Raw genomic sequence first — 12,374 nt, 5'->3', positions numbered from 1 at the left:
TTGCAGGAGGATGCAAGGAAAATCAAGGTGGTGAATAGGTGAAGAATCAATGGTGGAGAACAGGTTACAATGAATCAATGTAGAGTTGTGGTGATGGGCTCTTTTCCCTTGAAGCTGCGTGGGTGCGTGGCCAAGCAGTAACTGAGATACTCCCTCGCACATAGCTGGAGTTGGACACAGCTAGAAAAAGTTTACAAAATGTAAGAACTTTTCTCTGTCAGACTGTATTTCATTATACTCTTCAACTAATATAAATAATATTAAACATATGTGATTTTTCAGCTTTCATTCGAATTATTCATAGTTTGCATATGTCAAAAAAGAGCACATTTAATGTGTCGCATAGTTTTCAAATCCTGTAAAATTTTCCTGCTTGAAGCAATGTAAAAAAAGAGGGAACATTGGTGATAGGATTCCTTTGAATGCCAGCATTGATGAGGTTGGCCAAATAGCCTCCTTCTGCATCACAAGAAACTGTAAATATGAAAATAATGTTCAAATTCATTAAAACAATCTGGTGTATGTTGGCCCACAATGCCATACAGCATCTGATTCCACTGGTTTAATGGTTATATTCAGCATTTAGCACATCATGCTTTCTCTTGACATTCCTCCCCGGCTGTCTCTAAATTGTCATATTGCTTGTTTTACATGCAATAGTAGGTGAGAAGCAAATCATGGCAATATTTAGGGATGAGCAATAATGTTGTCTATTGTCCAAGTCACAGTGTCTGTACCTGGCCACTTCTTACCTTGGTTTAACATTGATTTGGAACAACCTGTTCATAAGCTTACCCTGAATTGAATTTTGTATCTCATAATATGCATTCACTAAGTCTGCCTACTTCCCCCTCTGTTACTGCTGAACACTGCCCATCTCCTCAATAGCAGCCAATTCTCTTATTGATTCTTTTGAAAGATAAGGACTTGATTATTTCAATGCCTTTTTTTGCTAGTCCCCTCTTCTACCCCACCTGTGTTTCCTTGATTGACTTATTCTCACGTTCTCAGCATTATTCATTTTTTATATTAGCATTTGTCTTCTTTTGCACATTCCTTGCTTGTCAGTCTTTGTGTGAAGTTTGATTCAGTTGTACTTCTTTGTTCTACTGTGAATGCCCGCAAGAAAATCATGCATGGTGACACACGTGTGTTTTGATAATAAATTTACCGTGAAGTTTCAACTTGAACTTGCATCCTGGACTTCAAATGTTTTAACTCTTCATTCTGCCAGATTTCTAATCCTTCAAGATATTTGCAGTCCTTTAATTCTGGCCTTCTATCCATTCCAGAATTTAATCGACCCGACTCAGGTACCCCTGACCCCAAAAACAGCCGCATTTATTTTGACTGAGTTTCTGTTATTTGTCCTAGTGCCTTAAAGTCAATTTTGTTTGACTGAATAAGCACCTTGGAAAGTTTGACCACATTAACGACAGCTGTAAATTGCTGTTGGATTGTTATGTACCTATCCGGACTGCTGATGCGTGGTACGGCGAAACAACATTCACGCCGAAATATGCTATTTTAATGATTGTGTCGTGGGCTGCACCGCGCTGCAGTGGCCAGTGTATTTTCCCCAGAACATTTTTACAGCTCTTCCAGTAGCTCGATTTAAAGCACAAACCTTTGAGATCTGCACACTCAAGAGACCGCAGAAGCTGGGATCCGGATCGAGAAACAATCGGTTCGGACTTTTTCTCCTTTAATGTGTAGGTTAAGGAAATTAAAATATCGAATGGATTTCGCGACATTTTTTTTCTGAGGTGGCTCACTCAGCTTCTGTCAACTCAAATAGTTTATGCATCCGACTGGAAATCCATTCAGATCTCCTTCTCCAGATAATGATGTAACGTACACATATGTCTGATTTCAACTCGACCTCAAGGTATTAGGAAAACACTCGCATATGCCCGCTGTTTGGCATGTTTGTCGTGTTTATTGCTGTTCCCGTGGCATATATACACGGGAGCATAAATACGTGCAGTTACTTTTCTTTCCTGTGAAGCCTTCTCCCGATGAGGGCTGCCTTGAGTCACATCTCGCCGGCATTTCTCTTTCTCATTTTATCCAGATTGTCATTGATGACCTCTAACTGGTGATAAGAGAAATTCTCGAGGTGCAACTGCACCTTTTCATCCCAGCATATGTATTCCACCCAAACCTCAATTTCAGTTTGGTCTGAAAAATATCAGATAAAAATGCCGAGGGATTAAATTACAAACACATCAGAAATGAGGACAGATCGTCGTTCCCATCCGCTGCTCGCGGAACCGTGAAGCGCGCGGCCGAGCCGGCCAGAAGGACCGACATCCCAACTACAAGTCCAATAATCCTGCGCGTTCGCCCTCGCCGCTGCGAGATCATTGGTCGAAAAATCGCCTCCGCTTTTTCCATTGGCCGAGGCTTTGGGGCGCGGGCACGCGGTCGCTGTATGATTGGCCGCTCGCGTCCGTGTTACCTGATACGAATATCAAGCAGCGAGACTGTACGGAGAGGTTGGAGTTAGGTATCTGCGTGGAATAGGCATGGATACCAAGGAGCAAGGAGCCCAAATGGAGCCATTATTACCAACGGTAATTCTTCATTATATCTTCTGCACAGTTAAAATACATTTTCAGTTATTGAAAATACATTTGCAGTAATTTCTTTACCTTCGTAGGTCTAGAGGTGATGTTTATCTCTTCGGAGCAGGGTGCCGGGGGGACAGGTTTTTTTTTGGTAGTGGTTTGCGTATCGTACTGATGTAAATTGTTATAAATAATTAGTTTTTTTTTTGTTTTGGTACCATGCGTTTTTTTTCCGCAACATAGATTTAAAATTATTCCACCCGACCCGGCAGAATGCTCGAGGCATTCATTGTGCGCGCAAAAAAAATAGCATCTTTATGACCCTATGCAAATATAGATAGATATTAAAGTTCACGGCAGTGGCATGAGTCATGAATGCGGAATATAGCCCGCTGAATTGTGAATGGCCACCTGCCTTTTTCATGAAGTGGAAAATTTGCCAAGGTAAGGGTCGAGACATTGTGAGGACGCAAGTCTTCTAACGGTGGAAAAAACTCAGAAGAGGACTTGACGCGGCGATAGACTGTGAAACAAACAGTTGCAAGCAGGTTAGGGCTCGTAAACCTGCTTGGTTAATTTTTGTTGACAATTAACGTGGAATGACATATTTCCGATGCGATTACATGAGAATATTGAGTCTCGCAAGTGAATCGTCACGTTAAGTATGCCCTTAAGGGTTTTGTAGTGAGCCTTTTGAAAAGTTTTTAACATAAAGAAAACAATTTCATGGTTAATTTATTTTCATGGTTAATTTATCTTGGTCCTTGTACATAGTTTTCTTGATTCCCATTTCCTATTTAAACTTGGAATTGCTGAGAAAGATTTACTTATAAATTGTTTTTCATTATTGCGATACTTTGATGCTCGATTTTCTTACGAGCTTAAATACTACAAGTCATTTATTAAACTTGATGTCATACGTGACACTCTTTCTGTCGACGCAGAAGGTTGCGTGCTCAATATCCACTCAAGTCTTGTACAATAACCCAGATTACCACGTGCAGTGGCAACCTAGGAGAGTACAGCTCTGTTGAGGTGTCTTTTTGGATTAATCACTTATCTAAAAATATATAAACTTAGCCGACAAATCCCTTGACATTATTTCAAAGAGAACATTATCGCCAATATTTGCCCTTAAAACAGTACTTTAAAAAAAAACTGATCCTGATTGTAATACACTTTCATGGGAGCTTGTTACGTAAACACTTGCTAATGTTTTTTTTTCCCAAGCAACACTATTTATAAAGTACTCACATTAACCTTATAATCTTATGCATGGCCAAGATTGCATAAAATGCAATATAACTTTTTCTCTCTGCCTTGATGCGCACGTGAAAACAAATTATTATAAGTTTTGTAACAAGCATTTGAAATAAACAATGGATTTTAAAATAAATCAGATGTCTATTTAATTTAAAATATGTCTTGACCTACAAGATGCTAAATTTAAGTTTCTGTAAAATTAGAAATGTATATGGGGATTTGAATTAATCATTTTGAATCTTTAAATAGGTAAATCTGGAGCGTTAGTCAAAATTGAATTGATAAAGTGATCAGGTAGCCATTTTAACTTCTGGTGTAAGAATAATAGTAATTTTGTACAGTAAGATAAATAAACTATCTTTGTTAAGATATTAATTGATTTGGGTTTATCAGATGTACTGTTACCTTGTGAGTTAATGTTCAAGTTTCCCCTTCAGCCAACTTTATTTTGTATTAACATGAATCAGTTTAATAATTGCTGGCATATGTAGTGAAATTTGTTGTGTAGATCATACCTGGTTCATTTAATCTCATAATCTAACATATTTTAGAAGAGAAAAATCAGTTTATGTCTGGCTTTTTGCAAAACATATAACCACTTTTACATTTTATTAATAAAAGAAGCAATAACATTTTGGATAAATAGCACAAATTATCTTGATGTCTGCTTGATTAGTGTCTTCATTATGGAGTTTTACAGCATAGAAACAGGCCCTTTGGCTTAGCTGGTTCATGCCAGTCAGATACCTATCCTATGTTTGTCCCATATTTTTATAAACCTTTAAAATACTTTCATGTCACATACCTGTCCAACAATTTTCTAAAAGTTGTTCTACTTTGGCAGCTCTGTTATAGCATAACACTATTATGATGCCTGCAACTGTGTTTTAATTCCTGTTGCTGTCTGTAAGGAGTTTGTACATTCGCCCCATGACCACATGGGTTTCCTCCAGGTGCTCTGGTTTCCTCCACATTCCGAATTGGTCACATGGGTGTAATGGATGGTGTGGGCTCTTTGGGCGTGTTACTGCGCTGTATCTCTAAATAAGTGAATGAGCAAATAAACATTCAAACATTTCCTCAGACAGCTCCGATATATGTACTATTTGTGTGTAAAAGTTGTCCCTCAACCTCCTATTAAATCTTGCCCCTCTCATCTCAAACCTATGCCCTTTAGTTCTTGATTCCTGAAGGAAAGATTGAATTCATTCACACTGACTGTCTCTTAGGAGTTTATCTTTATCAGGTCTTTTCGATTACCTATTTTCCAGGGAATGGGAAGAAAGACTTAGCCTGTCTCTATAACTCAGTTCCTCAAATCCTGATGAGATCTTGGCAAAATTTTCTGCACTCTTTCCAGCTTAATAACATCTTTCTGATAGCATAGTTACCAAAATTGTATACTGTACCCGTACTTCAAGTGAGCCTCACAGGCATTTTGTAGAACTGAACAACATAACCCCCAACTCAGTGCCCTAGCTGATGAAGGCCAATGTGCCACAATCCATCTTCATCATCCTTTCTACCAGTAATTCCACTCTCAGTAAACCATGGAGCTGAGCTCCAAGGTCCATCTGTTCAACAACACTCCCAATCACACTTACTGTGAAAGTCCCACTGACTTTCCAAAATCCAGGACCTCGCACTTACCTCAATGAAATCTCATTTCCTTTTCTTCAGGCCAGTTACCTAGCTGATTAAGATTCCCTTGTAATGTTTGATAGACCTTCTTTGCAGTCAATACCAGAATTTGAATATTCTTCTTTGGACTGAAGAATACAACTTGCATGAAATTTTTAACTCTGTACATAGTCTTTTATTCTCAGTACATAACTCTGATTACAGCAACCTCGTGTTCTGACTCCAGAACATTCAGTAGATAATTTAATAACCAAAGCCCTTTGAATAGTACTTTATAAAGCACATTGGATAGATTCATTTCCATAGAACTTGTTCAGTTTGGTTGGGTATTTAACTAAATATATGTAAGTGATTACCTACTTGATCACCAGTATCTAAAATAAACTTATTTTGATCATGGTAAAATTCTAAGTTGTCTGGTCACTAAATTTGAGTGTTTTTTTGATCATAAATGTGTAATTTCTGGTGACTTGTGCATTCTTCCAATGTTGAAATGCATAACAAAAGCATACTATCAAAATAACAATTCCATTGAGATTTAATGGATCTTTATTTTACCAACTCCGGTTCATCAATTCTAGGAATATCTTTTGAATTGTTATATTGCTTTTGCTTGGAGGTATGTCTGTATGTTACAAATGCAGGGAGAGGTTGTTCTAATATTTCTCTAGTGCTGTTTTTAAGGGAATTTCTCCAAGGTACTCCTCTAACATGGTGGGGGGGGGGAGAAACTATGTTTCTGATTCCCTGTCCCTTACTGCTTGTATGTAATCCTTTGGGCTTTATGTTTGAAGTTATTGTTGTGACTTCTGAGCTTGATTCCTCATCTGTTATAAATGGCACAATCTATAAATCCTCTGTTTCAAGATTGTATTGTACTTTTAAATGGTGCCTTTTACATGCTTAGATGGGATGGATAAAGCTATTTGAAAAGAAATAAGTCTTTGGCAGTAAAATTTACAAGTTTTATTACCACTGAGGCAGAAAACCAGCCTTTATGGTAATAATCTTTGCACAAGTTCTTATGAAGATCTTTAATGCAAGATAGGATTGCAGTATAAAGATGTCATTTAGACTAAGTGGAAAAAGTGGGTCATGAGGTCAACAGAGTCTGAGGATTGAGGAATGTAATAGTACTTGAATGGATGCAAGTAATTTGTCATTGTGGGCTGAAGTATTCTTAACAACTGTTATATGTGTAAAAATAACAGATTTAATGGGACAGAAGTTTAAGAAAATGCAATCATGGAGGGGATAGGGATGCCTCCCCAAAGTGTGTACTTTTATTCTAAAGAATTATGCATAGAAAATGCTAGTATATCTGACAAATACAAATCGTATAAGAGGATATTTTTCTTGCTATCTCTCCACAAATAATGGTGTAAAAAGCGGAAGCAATGATTCCTACCTTTGACTCCTTATTTCAAATTTTCTTTTCGCCAATGATCTCCAGATGTATCAAACATCCTTTGGCTTTGGTTCCCTGATGAAAGGAGAATGTTACAGAAGGGTCAGTTTCCAGGAGGCTTGCAAATTCCATATCATACCTCCAGGGGGTGTGATAGCGTACATTGTAGGATGATTCAGTGATCAGAGCATGTTGGAATGTGGTGATGTGTGGTCAGGATTTAAGATTTAGAAGATCTTTGCAGCCAAAGCAGCGCATAACTATGTTTTATTTGGGGGTAAGAATGACCGCCTCTGATATTATACACAGGAAGAGAATTGATAACTTTACTAATTTCTGTAGCGGATCGTGACTGGAACTGGTTTGTTATTGTCACGTGCTGTGATACAGTGGAAGAACTTTGCTTTGCATGTTGACTATACAGATTTCACATATGTATATGATGCACCATCAATAACTTACTCTGAGACGTAAAGGCAAGATATTGGCTTTTATTGAAGAAGAACAAGCAGTGAGTGACCACCATACTACATCCTGGAGACAGAGGCCGGGCTCAGGCCTTGATCGCCTTTATACAGGGGTCTGTGGGAGGAGCTACAGGAGCAGTCAGCAGGGGGCGTGTCCAGACAGGTATATGTAGTTCACCACAGTATATTGAGGTGGAAATAATTCAGCAAATATGCAGCTGGGATGATTGATGGTTGGGTTGAGTTGTTCCCCGATCCAGGCATTCCATTTGCAAATGTTTCTTCACTATGCGAGGAGACATCACCTGTGCGCTGTTGATGGTGGTGTCTTTATATTCTTATCAATTGTCTGATTGGTCGTTGTTACGGAAACTCAATTGTGATGTAGGGGGAAAATCTCATTGCTGATTGGTTGCCTGGTGAACTTAGTGAGTTGTGGAAATACAAGAGAAATGAAACAGCTGACTCCAGGATACAGTTTTATTGTTAAATAGAACATCCAGTTCAGTAGATAGTAGGCAAGGGTCATGATGAGGTAAAGGGATTGTCTTTATTGTACAGGATGCCTGTTCAACTATCTTCTAACAGTGGGATACAAGTTGCTCTTGATCATTGTATGTTTTTTCAAGCTGAATTTCCTTTGCCTTTTAAGGAAGTAGAGGTGCCAATGGACTTATTTTGCCAAGGCCTCTGTGTGGTTGGAGCAGACAATCTATTGGTGATGTTTACACCTATGAATTTAAAGCCCTCAATCATGATTACCTTGGCACCATTGATGCCTACAGGGATGTGTGCTCTGCTCTGCTTCCTGAAGTCAATGACCAGCTCTTTTGTTTTGCTGAGGGAATGTGGCCATGATACCATGTTACTAGGCTCTCCATATCCTCTGTGTTCTGCATCTTGTGTTAACTAAGTATAGACCCACTACGTTGCTGTTATCTGTAAACGCGTAGATGGAGTTAGAATCTGCGCACACAGCCTTGAGTTAGTATGGAGTTGAGTAGGGGGCTCAGGACGCTGCCTTGTGGGACACAGTGCTGAGGGTAGTGGTGGAGGTTTGTGGACTGTTGGTCAGGATGTCAAAGATACAGTTGCAAATTGGGATTTGGAGATAAGTTTGCTATTGAAGGTGCTGCAGTTGGCAATAAATAGGAGACTTGCTTGGATATAGGGCCAGGAAGAGGGCATCCACCATGAATTTTAGTGGGTCCATGAGGCTGGAACTGCTGAATTCCATGACCAACAGCTTAAAACTTCATGCTGTTGGATGTTGGAGCCATCAAGTGATTATCATTTAGATACACGAGTCATGCTATTTTTACAAAGTAGCACTCTTTTGAAATTAAACTTTTTTTTAAGGAAGAGAATATTTTGTAGCTAAGATCTTGGTTTCTACTGTTCAACTGATCTGATTTGTGTGCCTTTCTTGGGTAACAATGTCCCACTAAAATATCTTGCATTGCAGTTTAAAGGACTGGAGCTAGAAAGGGTGCATTATCTGTACTGAGAACAGGGTCAAGAGAATTAAGGTTGCAGTGATGAATCTAGTACAGGGAGCTTATTTTCCACTGTTTTCACCACTATTTGTGGAGGGATAGGAAAGAAATACACATATCCTTGTATCATTTAAATTCCCCAGAATACACTACCATTTTCTATACTTGATTTTAAAATGCCTTAAACTCCAAAAGCTCCTTATGTAAATGAGGTAGGAAATTTATAGATTTTAAACATGGTATTATTGCAGAATGGGTGGTGGGGTGGAGATGTGCCTCTAACAAAGGAGGTGTAAGGCCCTCTTTCCCTCCGCTGGCCTGCGGGTCACCCTTGAGTAAAGTGTAGCACCGGCTTGGCTTTCCTGATCAGGGTCACATGAAGCTATGGGCGGAGGTGGTGGATGGTTGTATGAGCAGCTGGTGCACATCACAAGTCCTGGTTATGTGACCAGTGACGCCAGGCAGACAATCCCTGAAGAGTGTTGGTAATGGCTGAGGGTCACCCATCTTGTAAAGACATTGCCCAACGAAGACAAACCATCCTGCAGAAAATTTTGCCAAGAACATTCATAGTCATGGCTAGACCATGATTACCCACGTTATACCACATGTCACGTGATGATTATTGCAAAATCTTTTCATAATTGCATTTTTTCCTTCAAACATCTCATCCCTGTTCTCGCTAGCAGTTAAGATCTAATTGTACCCATGGATAAAGGACTCTTGTGATAAGTATGGAAGCACGAGTTGCCTCTTAAACTAATGTGAGTTAATGCCTCAGCAAAAGAAAGTGCAGTGTAATGAGGGTAAAATCTTGAAAATGAGTACCCAGCAAAACCCACAAATTAATTACGTCTGAATTAAAGGTTTGTATTGCCATGTGGGTGAGTATTGTAAATGTGCCAACTTTTGATCTTGTACTGCCTGCACTTGTTTGAGTTGGATTAACTGGATTATTCTGTTCTTTGAGTTGTGGTTTTTATAAATTGGCTCCGTAATAATTGGAGTTCAATTCAAAATTTTAATAATCGCACAGCAAAGGTTTACATTGCCAAGAAATTGCTGTTTGAAAACATTATTTATTTTTAAATGAAATTATTGTTCATTTTCTTTTAGCAATGTTATAATTATCTGCAATTCATTTAACCTTAAAATTATTTTTAAATCTTGTGCTACATGTAGTTATGCAACTGAAGTGTTTTAATTTTCTGGCATATTTTAACACGTACTGCTGAAAGAAAACAAAAATTGTTCTCAGTGTGCTTAAATTTTGATGGTTCTGTTTCTTAGCAAATAGTTGTTTCAGCCCTTTAAATAGTAGAAAGCTAACTCTGAGCTTCTGAAATAATTGATATGTTGTAGGCATTAATATGAGTTAACTGAAGAATTCCTGACAGCAGGATAGAACTTTTTAGGGCTGCAGACTAGTAGTAAGAAATAGGAGTAGCAAAAAGCAAGCATTTCCTTTTAGCCCGCTCTGCCATTCACTAAGTATAACCATATAACAATCACAGCACGGAACCAGGCCATCTTGGCCCTTCTAGTCCGTGCCGAACGCCTACTCTCACCTAGTCCCACTGACCCGCATTCAGCCCATAACCCTCCACTCCTTTCCTGTCCATATACCTATCCGATTTTACTTTAAATGACAATACCGAACCTGCCTCTACCACTTCTACTGGAAGCTCATTCCACACAGCTACCACCCTCTGAGTAAAGAAATTCCCCCTCGTGTTACCCTTAAACTTTTGCTCCCTAACTCTCAACTCATGTCCTCTTGTTTGAATCTCTCCTACTCTCAATGGAAAAAGCCTATCCACGTCAATTCTATCTACCCCCCTCATAATTTTGAATACCTCTATCAAGTTCCCTTTCAACCTTCCACGCTCTAAAGAATAAAGACCTAACTTGTTCAATCTTTCCCTGTAACTTAGATGCTGAAACCCAGGTAACATTCTAGTAAATCTCTGTACTCTCTATTTTGCTGACATCTTTCCTATAATTTGGTGACCAGAACTGCACATAATACTCCAAACTTGGCCTTACCAATGCCTTGTACAATTTTAACATTACATCCCAACTCCTATACTCAATGCTCTGATTTATAGAGGCCAGCATACCAAAAGCTTTCTTCACCACCCTATCCACATGAGATTCCACCTTCAGGGAACTATGCACCATTATTCCTAGGTCACTCTGTTCTACTGCATTCTTCAGTGCCCTACCATTTACCATGTATGTCCTATTTGGATTATTCCTACCAAAATGTAGCACCTCACACTTATCAGCATTAAACTCCATCTGCTATCGCTCAGCCAACTCTTCTAACTGGCCTAAATCTCTCTGCAAACTTTGAAAACCTACTTCATTATCCACAACGCCACCAACAGTATTATCTGCATACTTACTAATCCAATTTACCACCTCATCATCCAGATTATTAATGTATATGACAAACAACATTGGACCCAGTACAGATCCCTGAGGCACACCACTAGTCACCGGCATCCAACCTGACAAACAGTTATACACCACTACTGTCTGGCATCTCCCATCCAGCCACTGTTGAATCCATTTTACTACCTCAATATTAATACCTAATGATTTAACCTTCCGTGCGGAACCTTGTCAAAGGCCTTACTGTAGTCCGTATAGACAACATCCACTGCTTTACCCTCGTCAACTTTCCTAGTAACCTCTTCAAAAAATTCAATAAGATTTGTCAAAGATGACCTTCCATGCACAAATCCATGTTGACTGCTCCTATTAAGACCCTGTCTATCCAGATAATTATATATACCATCTCTAAGAATACTTTCCATTAATTCACCCACCACTGACGTCAAATTGACAGGCCTATAATTGCTAGGTTTACTCTTAGAACCCTTTTTAAACAATGGAACCACATGAGCAATACGCCAATCCTTTGGCACCATCCCCATTTCTAATGACATTTGAAATAATTTTGTCGGAGCCCCTGCTATTTCTACACTAACCTCCCTCAAGGTCATAGGGAATATTCTGTCAGGACCTGGAGATTTATCCACTTTAATATTCCTTAAAAGCACCAGTACTTCCTCCTCTTTAATCGTCATAGTTTCCATAACTTCTTGTTTCCCTTACCTTACACAATTCAATATCCTTCTCCTTAGTGAATACTGAAGAAAAGAAATTGTTCAAAATTCCCCCATCTCTTTCGGCTCCACGCATAGCTGTCCATTCTGATTCTCTAAGGGACCAATTTTATCCCTCACTATCCTTTTGCTATTAATATAACTGTAGAAACCCTTTGGACTTATTTTCACCTTACTTGCCAAAGCAACCTCGTATCTTCTTTTAGCTTTTCTAATTTCTTTCTTAAGATTCTTCTTACATTCCTTATATTCCTCGAGCACCTTATTTACTCCATGCTGCCTGTATTTATTGTAGATATCTCTCTTTTTCCTAACTACGTTTCCAATATCCCTTGAAAACCATGGCTCTCTCAAACTTTTAACCATTACTTTCAACCTAACAGGAACATAAAGAT

General features: G+C 38.8%; 1 protein-coding gene across 5 annotated transcripts in view; it reads left to right on the top strand.

Annotated features, from left to right (window-relative positions):
• The first annotated feature begins 2,484 nt into the window (after positions 1–2,484).
• The window catches only part of LOC132392508 (sodium-driven chloride bicarbonate exchanger-like), a 274,073-nt gene continuing 264,183 nt past the window's right edge, over positions 2,485–12,374 (top strand). For 4 of the 5 annotated variants that reach the window (XR_009511566.1, XM_059966455.1, XM_059966453.1 and 1 more), the window contains exon 1: positions 2,485–2,576. Coding sequence is in view for 3 of the 5 variants with exons in the window: in XM_059966455.1 (XP_059822438.1) it covers positions 2,529–2,576 (48 nt within the window). In the remaining 2 variants the exon portion in view is untranslated. The remainder of the gene's footprint in view (positions 2,577–12,374) is intronic. The other variant, XM_059966454.1, reaches the window with a different exon arrangement.

Source organism: Hypanus sabinus, chromosome 4 (genome assembly GCF_030144855.1).
Source record: "Hypanus sabinus isolate sHypSab1 chromosome 4, sHypSab1.hap1, whole genome shotgun sequence".
Taxonomy (NCBI): domain Eukaryota; kingdom Metazoa; phylum Chordata; class Chondrichthyes; order Myliobatiformes; family Dasyatidae; genus Hypanus; species Hypanus sabinus.
The sequence above is the reverse complement of the archived record's forward strand: the minus strand, read 5'-3'. Positions and strand labels throughout refer to the sequence as shown.